Source organism: Diuraphis noxia, unplaced genomic scaffold (assembly GCF_037042655.1).
Source record: "Diuraphis noxia isolate RWA-SAM2 unplaced genomic scaffold, SU_Dnox_SAM2 contig0004, whole genome shotgun sequence".
Lineage (NCBI taxonomy): Eukaryota > Metazoa > Arthropoda > Insecta > Hemiptera > Aphididae > Diuraphis > Diuraphis noxia.
In genome coordinates, this window is record NW_028301714.1 from 19,747,780 (window position 1) to 19,766,475 (window position 18,696).

General features: G+C 29.9%; 1 protein-coding gene across 3 annotated transcripts in view; it reads left to right on the forward strand.

Annotated features, from left to right (window-relative positions):
- Sema2a (Semaphorin 2a) overlaps positions 1–18,696 on the forward strand; it is a 384,224-nt gene that overhangs the window by 225,935 nt on the left and 139,593 nt on the right. For 2 of the 3 annotated variants that reach the window (XM_089225340.1, XM_089225341.1), the window contains exon 1: positions 16,858–17,490. The exons of the other annotated variant lie outside the window; for it this stretch is intronic. In XM_089225340.1, coding sequence (XP_089081466.1) covers positions 17,268–17,490 — 223 coding nt within the window. In that variant the 5' untranslated portion in view covers positions 16,858–17,267. Of the gene's footprint in view, positions 1–16,857; positions 17,491–18,696 lie in introns of those variants that run through there. 3 annotated transcript variants of the gene reach the window in all.

The following is an 18,696-nucleotide window of genomic DNA, read 5'->3' on the forward strand; positions in this document are numbered from 1 at the left end:
ACGATTTTGCCCGGCGGTCTTTTGTAATCGGATACGCACGCGGAAAACTTTTGAGAATTACGTTTCCGGTGGAAACCAAAAGTCTTAAAACACTCCTACTCCAGTAATCTCACATCGGTGTTATTATGTTCAACAATTATTAGAGCTCTATCACTAATTTGAAATATTTTATAAAAATTTAATTACATAATTCATTTTTAAACACTTTGTTGTCAATGTACGGTAAACGATATATGATCGTAATTGTTTATTTTCAAACGTATGATAAATCACACATTCAAACCTAATAATAGCATAGATACATTTTACCCACATTTTATCTACCTATCAACCCATCTGGTTAACTACCTAAAAAAGTATTAAGTTGAAATTTATTTTGAAACATTATTAATTATCATATAATGTAATATACTGCACAAATTTCACTAAAAACAATAAGCAATACACGAAGATATATTATGCAATTGAAAAATATTTTATTCGCAATTCTAATTATAAAGATAATCATAATCATTTAATTACCAAGGTGTGTTAAAATTCTAGATTAAAAAAGAAATCATACTTGACTACACAATAATATTCATGTATTTTAATGAAGTTTCAATAAATCCTAACCTTTTGGTATGGGATACATTGCAAAAATCAATATTTTATAACACGACATTTTAATTTTAGTTATTTTTTTTATTGCCTTGTAAATTTCTATTTTCAAATAATCAAATGACTTTATATAGATCCCATACAATCAGTTTAGTTTACTAAATGTGACCATAATAAATACTAAAATTGGCATAGGTTTTAAGGGTAGTTGATCCTGATGGTATAAAATTGGTCGAAAGAGAGTGAGTGAAAAGAGAAAAGGAAAAAATGAGAAGGTAAATGGACCGTACGGAAATCCGACCGCTCCACTAATTTCACACCATTAAACGTAATTTATCGAACGTTTATCAGACATCCTTTCCAGTGTTTACACCCAATAAAACGATTCGAGAATATTATCGGCCTTTCCATTTTTGGTTTGTTAAAATTCTTTTTAATTCCCTTAGGACCTAGAAACAAACGGACAACAGTTGGATACGTTGTTAATTATGGGCGCATGTAAATTCCGCCCGAAAATGGTAAATTCCGCCCAAAATGAACTACAGGTAAAATAAGGTACATGTAAATTCCGCCCAAAAAAAAATTCAGGTAAAAAAAGGTACATGTGAATTCCGCACGAAAATAAAAATATTATATTATAAAAGTATATTTCCACATTCTGATTCGATAAATTGAGCCATTATAGCGTAGGTACTAGGTATAAGCGTATAAGACTCTAGGACGTGTACTGAACACAATTTATAATATTTCTATCTGAAATTTTAGATCCACAATATTGCAGTCAAAGCTGATATGATATGACATGATTGACGATTATCGTTTAAAATACGATTGTACCGTGTTCGAAAATGTTGGGACTTCCCAATACTATAAGTTATAACACGCACCGCGTCGCGAAAAGTACGGTCGCGTTGTACATTCACGGAACGCTAAGATTAAAAATATTTATTTTTCCGTGCGGAACTATTTTTGTACCTGTATATTTTTTCGGGCGGAATTTACATGTACCTTTTTTTGCTTGGATATTTTCCCGGGCGGAATTTACCATAGACCTTGTTTTTACCTGTTCATTTCGGGCGGAATTTACAATCTCCCGTTAATTATATCGGAATCGTTATTAATATTTTATACTCATAAATTATTTTCTCAATATATTACTTGATACTTTTTAATTTAATTTAATATTTATATTATACTACTATCTTCACTACTTATTATTAGCTGCTAGTATTAAACTATGATAGCTCCCCAGAGTTAACACATAATAACAACTAGGTGACTAGGTACCTAGAACCAAACAAGTCTTTAAATTTTAATGATTCTCATATTGGCAAAACAACTAGCTTTACAACTTATGTATGAATACAGGGACAGAATAGTGAAGTTTGAAAAAACTATTCTCAGCAGAAATTAGTTTTCCAAATAGTGAAATATTTTACAAAAAATTGTACTTTTTACTAAGTCAGGTATAAATAAGGATTTTAAAAATATATGTTAGATCTTCATAAGCGCTAAATACACAACTGTTTCATAATTTATATTGTTCCAAAGCAAATTTACCAAAAAAATTTAAATATGTATAATTTTGAAACTAGAAATAGCTCCTTCAGTAATTGGTCTATCAATTTTCAAGTTCAGTGAGTAAAATTATAATTAATATTAACTAATATGACAAAGATAGGTAGTATTAATTTTAAGTTTCACCAAGGCTTAGTGACCTTGTAAATCGTATATAAAATATTAACAAAGTATCTTTTAGGTTATAAATTATAAAATACAATTTAATGATTGAAGATGTAAAAATACCAGTTTTTGCTAGTTCTCGATTATTTGCATACTAGTACTCAGTTATTCACACCCATAAATCTGTTCACAATTTGAAGAAAAATAATATGTCTGCTAAATGACAAGTAATTAAAAATTCCCTATACAAATTACATTTGTGTAGTTTAAAACTCTTTTCCGTATTTTAATCAATTTATAATTATGATTTGCAGCAAATTTAAAACTATGAAATGTCCTCCATGTATAAGATTAAGTTAAAGTTAGATCTATTTATAGGTTAGGAATTATTTTGGTAAATTGACTTGAAGTGTAATACACTAATACATTATTAATCGACAATTTGTAAATATTGAAGCTCAAAAACAAAATTTAAAAAGTTATTTTAATGTCTCGATTGAATGAAAAAAAAAATCATTCTATAATATAATATGTCATAAATCATCTTCAAAGTGTATATACATAATTTAACATTAATAAACTGTGACTATTTTCCCTCAGTGTTGGGAACATTTTTTGTGATTTTACACTTGGTTGTATGACTTTTAAAGAAAAGCATTATGATTGAAGAAATTTAAAATGTTTAATTTATAGAATTTAAGGTGGTAATTCATTGTTCAATATCAGTTGTGGAAATCATAGTTAGATACCTACAATTATGACAAGTAATTAGGTAGGTAGTACAAATAATAACTCTGTGCTATTTTACCTACTTTAAACTCTGTATTAATGAAAATATTGTAATATGCATAGACATACTATTATTTGACAATTTAATTTTAAATAAAAAATAAAAGTACTTTTATTTTTATTTAATTAAAAGTATCTATATATATAATATATACATTTAATTGTGAATTAATACACTTTAACCACACAGGATGTAGAATTTAATTAGTTATATGTTTATTTTATTTCATGTAATACTTAATAGATATTTGTAAAGATAAAAATAAAACGTTGAACTATTTTTATTTTTTAAATGTATTCATATGGTTTAATATAGGTATTGTACGTTATTTAAGTAGGTATATGATGATAATGTCAAATTCAACACAACAATCCTCTTACGTTTATCACCCTTGTTGTAGTTTAATGTGGTTGATGAGCTCTATATAGCTCATTAAGGTTATTATTATTGTTATTATTATTTTTTTTTTCTTGAACATACTTTTATTAGAAAAGAAAGCACGCTGATTTTGTAGTTCCGCTCTGTAGCCCGGAAGCCTTTCTTTTACTTTTGTGAAACACACGTGGTAAACGCAATTGTGACCCGAGAATTTGTTTTCTCGCGCACAACAATGAATAGTGGTCACGTATCCCGGTTGAGGCAAAAAAGGAATAAACTTTTCCACAATTGAATTCTGTCGCTGCTGGAGAAATATCGCTTTCCAGGGATAATAATTGTGACCGGAAACGAGGTGTATCCCTCTTTATTTTTTTATTTTTATTTTTTGACTCGATCAACTATTGCCGAGGGTGTAAGGTTAGATAGATTTTTGTTTTATTTCAAAAAGTGTGAGGATAGCTTATAGCAGGGAATGATAAAGAGTGCAGAGATAAAGTGCTTTTCGGTCGCAGCAAATCTAATTTTCTATCACGTGTTTACGAAATCCAATAAACTCGGGCCATCTTCCCTTACCATCCTTACCACCAACTCACCAAGAACTAGTCGTTAGAGCCCAGCGGATTTCCTGTACGCTGCTACGTGATTCCAGTTGCAACGATTATTTATTAGAACAAATGAGACCCACGGATAAGCTCGATATTTTCGGGCCAAAACCAAAGACCGATTCGCATTTATCAAAAGTCAAGTGGATATTTGTTTTACTGGAATCCAATTCCGATAAGACAAAGAATAACTTATCGTGTATTCAGATGGAGTAGAGATCTAAACGCATCGAACGTTTATTTACTAGGTATCGTTAAAAACGATTACTATAATGTCATAATGTATTATTCCCATAATATTCTAATGGTTGAAATGTTGTTGGAATAATTTATTAAGATCAGATTAAACATAAAAATTTAAATTCGATGTAGCTTATAAATATTTTTAATAAGTGACTATATTCAAATGAAAAGGTTACACTCAATAGGTAGGTTTAATATTATAAAAGGTAGAAAGAATAAAGGGATTTATTGCAAATATAAACTACATAAATTTTCAAATTGATCATAGAGTCCATATAAATTATTTAAGAAACACATGTTGATGATACATGTTAACATTATCGAATGTTGTGTTGGCAATGTTGTGTAGTTTAATTGTAGTTGTATTGTTAGTGCAATGTTTATAAAATTAATTTCCAAAAAAAGAGTATTACTCTATGCGGTCTACATGTCCAACTATACGATTATATAGCGATGAATATTCAGTGTTAAGAATTTTTCCCAATAATACATAGGCGATAAGCATCTATGATTTCGTAAGCTAAATTAATTACATTATTTTGAAAAATATTATGCTTATCATAAAAAATTATATTTACAATAATATTGATTTTTTTTTTAAATTGTTTAGTGGTCTTATTCATTAATATTTTATTATAACATCGGTAATTTTATGAAATTTATCTATTAGGTATGAATGGACGGTTCTAATAAGTAATTAGGAATTTTAGCATTCTATTTAGTAATTAATTAACCGATCAATTCTCATAATAATTATGATTGCAATTCAATATTGTAATGACATTTCATCGTTTTACAATTCCATTGTAATCATCTGAACTTTAAGAACATTAGCTTTATCTCAATGAGTGAAAAAATGTACTTTTTCTTCGATTTTCCTTTTGCTCTAGAAACTCATTAGGAGTAGGGGAAGAAATCTCTGCTTAGGATTTGGAAAGAACGATGCCAGTCTTAACGAACCGAAATAATTGAACCACACATGGCCCACGTATCCGTATTGAATGCACAGGGGCGCAGAGCTCTAAATTAAATTTCGTTAAGCTCTTTTTTTCTCTCCTTCTTTTTGCTTTCCTTGTGCCGATTGAACGAATTTACGATACCAAGTAACAATAGACACGCTGGACATAAACCTTAACCGAGTTTATTACGATCTTTTGACCGGAAAACGCGAACATATGGATAAAGCATCTAGAATGGACCGATAAAAATTACTGTTGCGAAAGAAGGTCCCCAGTAATATAATTGATATACGATTCCTTTGGGTATATACCTAATTCTTAAAAAATGCTTGTTAAACATTGTAAAGAGTAAAATATTATATGAAAGAATGATTCCTATGTATTTGACTAAGTCAAGAAAAATATTATTGTAAGCCATGTAGGTAAACGTATTATTGAATATAACGCATAAAAAAGATATATAAAATAGATTGGTAAAATATCAATAAAATTATTTTTGTATTATGTTTGTATGTGCACATTTTACTACGGTAATTTTTAAACATAACCATTTACGCTTATGACCCCTCATGCAACCACAAAACGTGTACCTGTACCTATTAAACGACACTGCTAACTATCATGGCAAAAAATAATAATTAATACATAAACTCTATGTTCCAGTATATTATTGAATTTATTATTTTAAACTTTATTAAGCTTAATTTTTTCAAATTATTACTACCAATTATACACATGTAATACCTAGCTTACTTTAATAACAATTGATATTATATATTGAAACAGTTTAAATTACAATAAATACAAAAACAATAAAATATTATTGTGGGTAATTTAGGTATTCAATGATATTATTAATGAGATGAAACATGAATACGTAGTTAGGTGGTCTCTAAAAAAAAAAACTGATATAGTTACCTACTTACTTCAAACACGATATTGTTATTTAAGTAAATATAGTAAATATGTAAAAACAGTAGTGTTGGTTCTTGTCTAATAATTGTTTTAAACAATTTTGAGATAGAAGCAAATTGTATTTTATTACAATGTGAAATAATGATTAATATAAAATATGAGTAGTTTAATGTAGGTTATAGCAAAAATAAGTATTTATTTAATTGTTCGTAAATAATTGCTATATTATGACTACTGCATATTAAGTTGGCGGAAAACCGAAACCTAGTAAGCCACAATGGCTTAAAACCAATTGGGTTATGTTATGCTTATGACTAACTATATAATTTCTTATTATTATGAATTTGTTAAGAATTACATTTTCAAAAGTAAAATAAAAAAATAAAAGCATATCGACAATAAAGCGAATGTTATTAGTAAATTACACGATACAGAATATTGCTGTATACTATCGTATTTCGTTATTATATCATTATTACTATTATTAAGAATGTATGATTCGTTTCATTAGAAGTAAGATTCGATTGAACATAACCAACTGGACCGTATACATATTGAGTCTGACAAAGGTAACTGCATTCGCGTCTTGGAGTCATCGAGACACTATATTATTTTCGAGTAACCTCCCCGCACGGCCCACACCTATCCCCTCTCCGAACAAATATTGCATTAGGTCGTTTCAGGAAATCGAAATTACGGTCAATATTTGTTCCGGTCTTCAACAAATCCCCTATACTATTTTTTTTTCACTACACAAATACAATGACAGCAAACCCTGCGATTTGATGATACCAATAAACGCGTCACCAGAGTGATAGGGGTGGTGGTCACATCAAGTATTCTCAAATAGTTTATAAAATTTGTAATAATTATTGTGCAAACATATTTTGACACAAAAAATATACCAGTCTTAAATATAAATGCGATGGATAATCAAATTAAAAAAATTAGATTTTAAAAACGATATTGACAAAACACGCACTATTCATACCATATTATTATTATAATGGTGTATTTAATACATGGTTGATGAATTATAATTGTAATAAATCATATAATTATTATTATTGTTTACGGAGGTTTGTTGAAACAATTAAAACAATTGAAGGAAATAAATTATATATTAAAATCTTTTAATCTATAACATTTAACTAAGCTTTAATATTTCCAAAACTTATATATTCGGTTTAAGACTAAAGGAAAATGAACACAGTCATAATATATTTTTATTCGATTAACCACAAAATACGAATTTTTTAACATCGGAAAAAATAATATTGTTTAATTAACTTAAAAAAATGTATCTTCTGTTATTGCGAAGAATATATTTTTAAATTTAAATTATACCAATTAAATTTGTATGGAATTTTTAACCTAAAGCTTACGTATTTCCTAAGAGTTATTTTATTATTTGAATTGTTTAAAAATGTAAAAAAATGTTTAACAATTATTATTCATTTTTTAAACCATTATATTAAAAACAACTGATTAAAAATAATTTTTAATTCTTACCTACTCAAACACAATATAGGGTTAAATATGCTAACGAATTTTCGACTAGAATAAAATCATATTTCTGAATTTTGATGTAATCTTTACAAAAACATTATAATATTACTGTCTTTATATTCATGTCAAAGTTTTCATCTCATAAACATAATGAAGTATTACATAAGTATTAATTTTGTCAATCCAATTAAACCACGTTTCCAATATATTTACTCGTAGAGAAAAGTACATTAATAAAATTATTTCAGCACAGTCCATACAAGTGACCTATTATTATTTGTAAAAAAAAAAAAATGGTTCTGTGTAAAAAAAATTAGAAATGTGCACGTTTGGAATATCATAAAAAGTAATGAAAGAAAAAAATAATACACCTTTGTAAAACTTTGTTTTGTTTCTACAAAAGTTTTGAGTTATTTTTTATACCGCAATTCATAGACACTATTTGAAACAAAAAGCAGCGAATTCTGTGTCAGACTGTATTTTCTAAACCATCACTTAAACTTCTGAAATCCTCATTTTTAAGGGATTTCTTTGCCAAATAATCCACGTACATGTGAATACAGTAAGATCCGAACAAAGAGTACAAATAGAATATTCTATAAGTGAGGAAAAAATGAACGCAAGAAAGCCAAACTTTGACATGGGATTACTGATGCAAGGGAGGCCACAGATCCAGGTGACTATTTCGGACGCATTTTAAATTGAAATCTCCAGTGGCGGATATCGGAAGTTTGGTCCGGAGATTTAAGAGACGGTATTAGGCTATATTGTAGAGAGGTGTTTTTCTAGAAGGAGGGTTGCCTGCTTACTCTAAACCGTTGTGCATTTTTTTTTCGTACGAATAGCTATGTACACACATAATAATAGTCCCCAATGTCTTTACCCTCCATTTAACACGGCCTGGCCATGGAGACACACGATAAACTCATGCATATTGCATGCATGGTCACTTATTGTCACCATACCCAAATGTTTAACCACCATCTTGTAATTTGTGAGAAGTCTGAGTAAATTTATTTCTACCGAGAATAAAATAATAATATCAAGAAATATAATAACGAGTATCCATAACTATTGTCAACACAGTGACTTGGTTACTATGGCGATAAGAATTACAAAATATAAGACATTCCATATACATTTAGAATAATATATAAGTTATAGGGAATTTTACGATAAATTTTTTACGTACACATAACTCTATTCACAGTATACATTTAAAATTTATTTTTAAATAATAACAAAAAAAAAATCCATTGAGATTTCTATGCAGTTCAACGTAGTAGGTGTTAAAATATTTTATGCTGAAAAAAAATAGTTATAACAAAAATATCAAACATAAATTTGAATATATATTTTTCGTCTCCTATGTATAAATAAATAAATGTACACATAAACATTCTCGATTAAAATTCCATTTTCTACTCGGACGTCGAATGGGATAGAAAAACGAGATTTTATTACCGATATGTCTGAGCACCATGCAGAAACATGGCTTCGGTTTATATTGAACAAACCGTTTTATATCCGGCTGAAAATCATTCCATTCAACACGCGGTAGTCGCCTTTTGGTTACCCAAATCCTCATCAATGTAGGTCAACGGCTGGGCTCTTTAATATGTGAGAATGAAGTTTTTCATATATTCATCCATACATACATAATCAAGAATAAGCGGTTGAGCTGACGTCATTATGAACCACTTTAGACAGCTCTTCAAGTTGTCTGGACGGTATAAGGTTCACTCATCATCCTTTGTTTCTCTCGTCAATGCTTTTTAAATTTCTATCTGATGACCTCGTATAAGCCAACACGCAAAACCTAATAAAATATTCAAGAATCATATTTGGACAGGATTTTATGCTATAATTGAAATAATAAGGGAACACAATTAACACCATACAAGTATAGTACTGATATAAAAAAAAATTTTTAATAGGAATTGAATAATATTTAATGATAATAGTTTAAAGTAGGCAGTTAGTGAAAAAAAAATTAAATGGAATTTGATAAGTTAAAATAAACGTTAATCACATCAAGTTATAACTCAATAATTAACAAACAATATATTTTATTTATACCTAAAATTTCAAAGTTAATACAGGTATAGAAAAAATATTAACTTAGGTAACTAAGTAAAAAATAAAATTCTCAATTTTTTTTCACATTATTTATAATAGCTTAATATTTTGTTGAACTATGTAGCTGAAGTAGTTTAGGCGATCGGATATAATTTTATATAAACTTAATTACCAAGCCTTAGAATATATTGTATTTGTTAACTTTTTATTAAAACCTCTGTATATAGTGTAATTAAAACAAAAAATGATTATTTATTAGTTTTAACTAATTATATAAATATTTATGAAAAGAAACATGATTTTAACTTAACGTATAATTTTTTTTTCAAATTAACTGAATAAATCTAAATTGTTTCAATAGATAATACTTTAACTATACTCAAGTTATTAGATTAATTAGAAAACCAAGGAACTAGTTAGGAAACTTATAAATTAATTAATGACCACATGAGAATAATTTCTAGTCGATCTTTTTCTAAAACTGTGTACATATATTCAATCGGCACAATAATATTATAAAATTGAAAAGCACAACACGGCTTATTGTTTAACCAACGCTGCAGCTCGTTCGATTCACTCAGAATCTCAAACTGTGTAATTTGGTTACTCGTGGTTTGTTTAGACATATTATATTTATATGCACCATATAGTATATACTTCTATAGACCTATAAATACGAACGAACCTTAAATACGTATAGCTAATAGTATATAGGTCATTTGTATTTATTTACTAGGATAAATAACACACAGGTAAGCGAATTTCGTTGTATGATAAAAAAAATTTAAAATATCTTATTATAATATATAATATAGGTACCTATACTATCGATGAATAACTGTGTAATAAATAAACCGTCTGTCATACAATAGAAGCTTGTTGAAATAGGTACGTAGGTGCATCATAAATCAGTAGACGCGTATAATACCTACGTGTACATTTAGCACGTGATGGATATTTTTGATTATAAAATATGTATTACTCGTGTTACATTTTAAAACTAGATCAACCCGGAGTGTTTGTGAAAAATCAATACAAAATAGAAAAAAAGCTTAAAAATAATTTAAACGAAAAGCTTTTTTGTGGATGCAGTGCTAATGAAGTAAATTATCTAAATTATTAACACCATACAAAACGTGTTAAAAAACCTCTCTCTTCGGTTATTTATTAAACAATAAGTCATTGCATTTTTATATCAAATAAAAATATATCATATACTATATTATATATATATATATATGATACAACACAGTAGAAATGCAAAGGTCAAATAGTCAATGAATTTGTGTTATGACGTCCAATTTAAATAGTCAGCGTTATTTGAAATATCAAATTCCATTATTTTAGACTGCAGGGTTGTCATCATATGGAACCTTTAGAATACCGACACAAAATCGACACAAGTGACAAGGTTACATATTTAATAATATATATTAAATGTCAATATTTATGGAATAAGTAATATTTCAATTCAATTTATTTGATTTTATGATTTGCGTCGAATTTGGCTCGTTTACAGGAATCCAATCTGGATAGTTGTATCAATTTTTTTTTTTTTTTTTTGGAAAGAGACCAATACTAAATAAAAAGGAGATGGTGAAAACATCTATTTTTATTTCGAAATGTTTAAGGTCCGTCTTTACCTCCCTGTGTAATTCACTCATAATATCTCCCTATAATACCGACGGCAGCACAAATCACAATAATAATAAAATTATTGACTGTAAAATTTTATTTTATATTATTTATAGCATGTCTATAGGCCTACAGCCATCGAATGTCAATTTTATATTGTTCAACTCTACATTGTCTTAAAATATTTATTATTATTATTATTTTGCAATATTGATTGAACGAAAAATAAATATTAGGATAAATTCAAAATAAAATCACAACCCTATTTTGTAAGGTTCGTCCGGAAATGTTTGGTATGACGGAAATCGTTTACAATCCCTTGTTCTGGTTCACCGGCGCGTATTCTATAAACGTTAAACCGTATTACCGATGTGTTCGTTTTAAATCATTTATGTTGCCAAGTCTGTAAAATGTTAATTTCAAAATTGTAAGTCTTATATCTACTTATGACAAATAGTTAGTAATCACTAATCAATATATTATAAATTAATAATATACTATTAATATTTCATTGTTTCTATACTTTATATTATATTACCTATATTTATTTTATTAAAAATATTGTATTACATTACCTGCCAATTAGAACAAAAAAAAAAAATGAAAATAAGGCACAAATGTAGAGCTATACCTAAAATTGAAATTATTAAGTTTACAATCGTATACAATCAATTAATATTTTATTTTTAATATAGGTATATTAACTTAACTACACCACACTCTATTAAGAATATAATGCAAATAATTTAATGTATCATAATTAAAAATATGAAATATTCAAACAATATTTATGAGTAGAACTTTTAGTAGACAGTTTTCAAAATAATACTGCATTTGAACGAGACAAATGAGGGGAACATATAAGAAAACAGCATTAGGATTTATAATACAATCCGTACTGGGCGTACTGTATGCCAATTCTTAACAGCGGAACGTCATATTAATTAGGTTGAACATGATTTCAATCAGATTAATTGAAGCTCTTTGTATAAAAGTACTATTCTTTCTAAGTCATTGTCCGAGGTAATTGTATACATTTTAAAATTTTCAATGTGTTTCTGTCCATTCCCAAAGTCCGTTTCCGGCAACCAACACAAATCTGCCGGTGGCGTAGCGCCATAATATCCTATTACGGTCAAAAATGTTTTTCCCTAAACCGTATATCCGCCACCCGTCTATCACACTCTCCAGACGTGTGCGATGGTTCCAGATCATAAATTTCTGTGCCCGAGTCCGGCCGAGTGTGATGGCATATAAACTACTCAGCGATGGATTTACGTCCATTTTTATTTTTTAAATGTATATTTATTTTTATTTCCCACTTTCAACGAGTTGCGTTGAATAGCAGCCCGCCGCGGAAAATAATACTATTTGTACGTCGAGTGCGGTCATAATAAAAACCCCAAAAACTGCAATAATGACACCAGTCGGATACACGTTTCGGATGTAGATTTGCGCTCTCCGATCGGAATGCCATGGCTCGGATATATTATTATTATTATTATTACACACTGCAAATGACGTGCCGTGAAATTCCACAAGATTAATGGGTCGACCTGCCCAAAACCGAGGGAGTCGTCTGTATATAGAGCCGTCCGAGGATGTGACGTTGGATGAGAAGGTGGTGGTGGTGGTGGTGGTACGGGGGTCCGTGTGCATATGTTCGTGGCACACACTCGCACTCACACGCGAACACTCACTCACGGGGGGGGGGGGGGGGGTTTGCGGTCTCCCTATGGAGCGAAAAGCGGTAGACGATAATTATCACGGGGTTACATTGCATCGCACAGACGCCACAAAAGCTGCAAGGTGCGAAACGGACATTTGAATTATTATTACTGTTACGGGATAAGAGAGTCGGCGGTGGAGGTGTGCCACATATTATAGGTATTATTATGTAACGTTATGTGACGTGTAATATTATGAAACAGTCGCGTTCGCACAGGACGAACCGTAAAGTTTACAACTGAACTCGCCTACAGTCTGCACCACGGGACGTTTGCGCTCACACGGCACGAGGACGGAAACTTGGCTGATGAGTTGCAGGGATACTGCAGTTGCATGTGTACACAGAGGAACTACGTGTGTAATATCGAGGCTGGAGGAAACGATCGTGTCGGCTACCGATTCCGAAAGTTTTACACTCCCGACAGATAAAACTATATACCTATACATATATTATTGTTATTATATTATTATCATATCGTTGTAGGGCGGTAAAATACAAACATATAGAATATAACAACCCTTCGCTCCATCCGAGTGGTTCAGACGTAATTTCTATATAGTAACGCTGCATTTATTGGCAAATCTGATACGTAATATACTTTATTATTCCAACGTACACACACGCACAGTGCGGCAGTCGTTTACAGAACTTTTCATTTGTTTTCAGTGGTATTGCAAAATAATGATACTATACCCGTATATTGCATACAAAGCGACTTGCAGTTTATGGTTGCGTTTAACGAAAGTTTAAAAATTATGTTCTTTGGTGAATAATACTGAAATTAGAGGATTTAATCTCATATGTATAATTCAAGAAAATATTTTGCTGTACGTACCATACATTATACGACGAACAACTGTGACGCTGTTTTCCATACATTCAAGAAAAATAGCCATTATAGAAACCCCAGAAATGACCCATGTTATATGCAAACGGTCACTGAACGAAAGCTACAACAATAACTGTCTCCTCGAACATATTGGGCGCCCATAAGGCGGATAATACATTTAAAATGATTGTGATAAACGATTGGAATCCTGTCCAAGTTATAAAATTAGTGGCAATAGTCAATAAACTAAAATGTCTTGTAATTTTGGTCTGGTTGACTAGATAATATTTATTATTATTATAACTATAAATAAATTCCAGAGACCTATACGCTAAATATATTAACACTAAAAAAATGGTTAGTTACATTTCAATATCGGACACTAAATAATTGTACCTCACATACAAACACCTGTTGGAAAACTTCTCAGTGACATTTTTAAAACACAATTCATGAGGTTTAATTTTCTGTAGTTAAACTCATATTCTTTCAGAAATTAAATTTAAATAATCTTGGACAGAGGTTTTTGAATTTAATGCTACTATCTTTACTAAGATGCTAACTATAATTAAATTTAATTTTATCTGAACAATTTACTTACATTTGTTTTGCTTATAGTGAATTATTACTCTTTAACAATGTTTTAACCGAACTATCAACATTATATTTTTATTTATCTGGAATATAACTTATATTTTATTAAATACTTAATATTTAATATAAGTTTGAAGATAATTAATTACTTATGCATTCTGTAAATGTAATTTATACTGATTAACGTGTTAATAAATACCAGATTAACATCTAAGATGAAAACAATTGTACACAATAATTATTATTTAGATGTGGCTAGATAAGTCATTTAAAGTTTTTGTTCAGTAGTTTTATATTTTTTTATGTTCAATTAAAAATGGTGGTATAAATATATTCATTAATAACACGAATTATGTTCGGTGGAGCCCATTATTTTCTTAAGGAATTAAATATCTCATACTGAAATGAATTGTTTTTTTAATGAATATTGATTTATTTACCTTTGAGAAATTAAAAACAATAAATTACTGAAAATACTATTACCTTAATACAATAGGTGTATTTGATGTTTTGCTTACTATTATACCTATATTAAAATAGTTATCAACTGAGAGAAACAAAATTTTAGTTATGACTCAAATTATAAAGTAAATTGAATTAATATTTTTATTCGTGTATACATTTTTTTTTATATAAGTTCTAAATGTTTACGTTACACGATAAGTTGTTTTTTTTTTTTAAGAAACAATATTATAGAATATTATATCCTGTTCAATTTTTAAACGAATATTAATTCCTAAAAATCATTCTAGTGGAAATTCTGTGTCAAGAACAACCGTGAACGTTATTCCAAAGTCTTCTGGGATTATTTCACCAACAGATTAAAAATTGCTCCTAAAGTATAAAAATAAATATAACAATTTCTAAATTTATTTTGATATAGTTGGTAATTAAGATTAAAAATTGTAATTTTATTAAGTTCACAATATAGCATATCTATAAATATAATCTAGCTGATGATTATTTGAAAAAATATATATAACGTATTCAAAGTACGTTGAAACGTACATATTTATTTATGATAATTATTATTAGATAATAAATAGAAATATTATATCAAATATTACTCTGAATGATGCCCGTAGAAAATTATATTAGCATTGTAGTCTTATATAATAAATAATATAAATTTATTTGAAAACAATAATTTAATCATTCATACGATATTATATTTTTGAGATTAAAGGAAGCGGTAAAATGGTAAAACTCGTACTCTCTTAAGAAAGTTTCAAGAGAAATTCCACTAGACTTTATACCAAAAATACCTTAAGAACTGTTGAATACTCTTAAGTGTACGAACTATCTATACTCACAGAATCATTATGTGATTTCTTTAGAATTTAAAAAGTATAACTCTTCTCTATAACAGCTAACAATTCACACAACTCATAAAAGATAACCATTAGAATATTATAATAAAACAGATAGTGTACGTAGACTCAAATGTATCTATTTATGAATCTATATATTTATGAAAAGAAAGTTTTTGTGCTATTTAATTAATCATGTTGCATTCAAACATTTTTTAAATAAGTTTTAAAATAATATTATTAGTAATTGGAAGCAAAAATAGGACGTTTTTAATTTCTATTATCGATTCTAATGGATTTCTATTTCCTAAGCGTTATTATTTAAACATCCAGATGTTTCATAAAGTCGCTTAAATCGTTAGCACATCTGTGTCAGATAACAAAACTTTTGATTCACAAAACTTTTTTATGGAATATTAACCATAATTGTCTATAAAAATAGATACGAATCAGTTTGAAAACTTTAAACGAAAAATACATCTATTAGGTATTTGACTATTATGAATAAAATCAATGAAACTTGTGACGGACCACTTTAATTGAACTTACTAATATTTGATGAAAAATTTGTCCAAGACGACAATCTATGACGTAGGTAAGTGCGATGGTTGCCAAAACAAAATATAAGACTCGAAATTACGTTCACCCATATTAGAATATTAAGAATAAAATAATTTATATGATTACAAAAATAATTATTATAATCGATAGATAACAGCCAACAACCGTAAATATTCAATAGAAACTCTAATGTATTTGGTAATTTAACCTACTACCTGGTTGTACCATATGACGAAAAATCGCAACACATGGACACACAGACACACACATACACCAGCGAATGGCGGTGGTACACCATGGTAGTAGAAAATATTATTACACTTAGGCACCCTCTTCGTGGTGCAGCGAGTACGACGACGATAGCCCGACCGGTGCCGACGACGTGCGATCAAGACCGAACGTTCCTCGTGCCGACGCCACGGCCCGGAGACCGCGACCGACCCTCGACCATTCGGCGTCCGGTTGCGCTGTTGTACCGTCTTTTGCGTGCCGTTACCGTCCTTGCCGCCGATTCCAGTCGTCTTATAGTTCGGTCGTGTCACGCGTGTGTCTACTGTGCGAGTTCAGTGCGTTTTTGACGTTCGCCCTGGTGTGAACTTAACGATACTATTTCATTGCTTTCTAGTGCGAACGAATACGTTAAAAAAAAAAAATTACAAGAATTTACCTTCTGATGTAGGATTTTGCGCGGATTTTTACTCGAGAAAAACTCGCGGTGCGTGCGATTCGAGTTTACGCCGGTACCATTACTGATTATTATCGTTTTTGTTTTTCGTCACAAATTTATTGAATTATTTAATATTTTCAAAAAGAGGGGGCCGACAGTTATAAAGACCCGGTCGACGGGGAAAATGCGCAAAAAATGGATGGCGACCGCCGTCCGGTTGTTGGTGTTTGCGTTTTTGTTTGCACAACATGGACCGACCGCAACGTCGTGGGCCACCGACGACGCGAACGGCTCGGCAGCCGTGTCGCAGTCGGCGGCCGAACACGAGTCCGTCGTCGACAATTTCTTTGCCGCGTACTTCGAACAGCCCTGTTGCGTTCGTCCACGGCACGTTAGACACCACAAAAGTGAGTAAAGTCTTATTGTTTTCAAATGTCCGGTGCTCATGCAAGTGCTAAAAAGGTCGTAAAAACGTGGTCAGGTTTAGAACGGTTAAGCATAACATGCTCACCCTCACCTTGTCGAAAAACATTTCGAGACGTCGTGTCGTCGAAACTGCGAATATTTAGTAGTAGGACTAAACACACAAACGCATACACATCATGGCTTTGTGTACTCCAATCTCGGATACAAACCGGTTGTCTCTCCTCGCAATATCGTCGTGTACAGTCGATTTCGAAAATTATGTAGGGTAATGTTCACAATTCGGAGGGCAAGACACTCGTCTTTTTTTTGTTCGCTCGCCGATGCACCCCCGCACACTCGCGGTATGCACTCGGTGGGATAGAAATATGTGCATTGTGTCTACAACACGTCGTGTGGCGACAATGATGGTTGTGCCGAAGATTTTTGTATGCAGTCCTCGAGTTTTCCTCGGTCGAGCATTACATAAATATTATGGGTATAGGTATTATGGTTCAAAACAAGTATTCTACCATTTTTTTTTTCACTTACACCGATCCGATATGTATATAACAGTTACTACGTTTAGTCTGCAGAGTTTTCTTTGTGTATGAGTATGCAATATTTCTATACGCGTCCATGCTTATCTTTCATGAAATCTCAATACGGTACATCGCATATACGATCATAATTACATCGAATTACGCAGCAGTAAACTAATGTAAACTAATTATTTAATTAAAAAGCACATTTAACGCAACTGATTAAAATAAATTAATTACACGTTTTACAATAAACTTTTAATTTAATATTATATACCTATATATATACGTATAAACGGAGTGGATGTCGTTTTAAATTATTACAAACGATACGAATTTTTTAAAATCAGTTATTATTTTTCATCCAAATTAAATATCTACCTTCCTATTTTTTTTAAAATATATAAATACCGAATGAAATCATTAAATAAATCATTAAATTACAATATATTCTTGCACAATATAACAATAATAATGTCCCTGCTCATAAATAATAGCTAACTTTTAAAAAGTATTACCTCGAATTTTATTAAAAGATTTTAGCATTTATTTATGAAATTACTAAAAAGAAGTAGGTACCTATTTTAATAATCTCTGATATAATCAGATTAAAATTATTTTTGTTGTCGAAAAAAATGTTTGTGCCGGGCAGGTGAAGAAGCACAACAT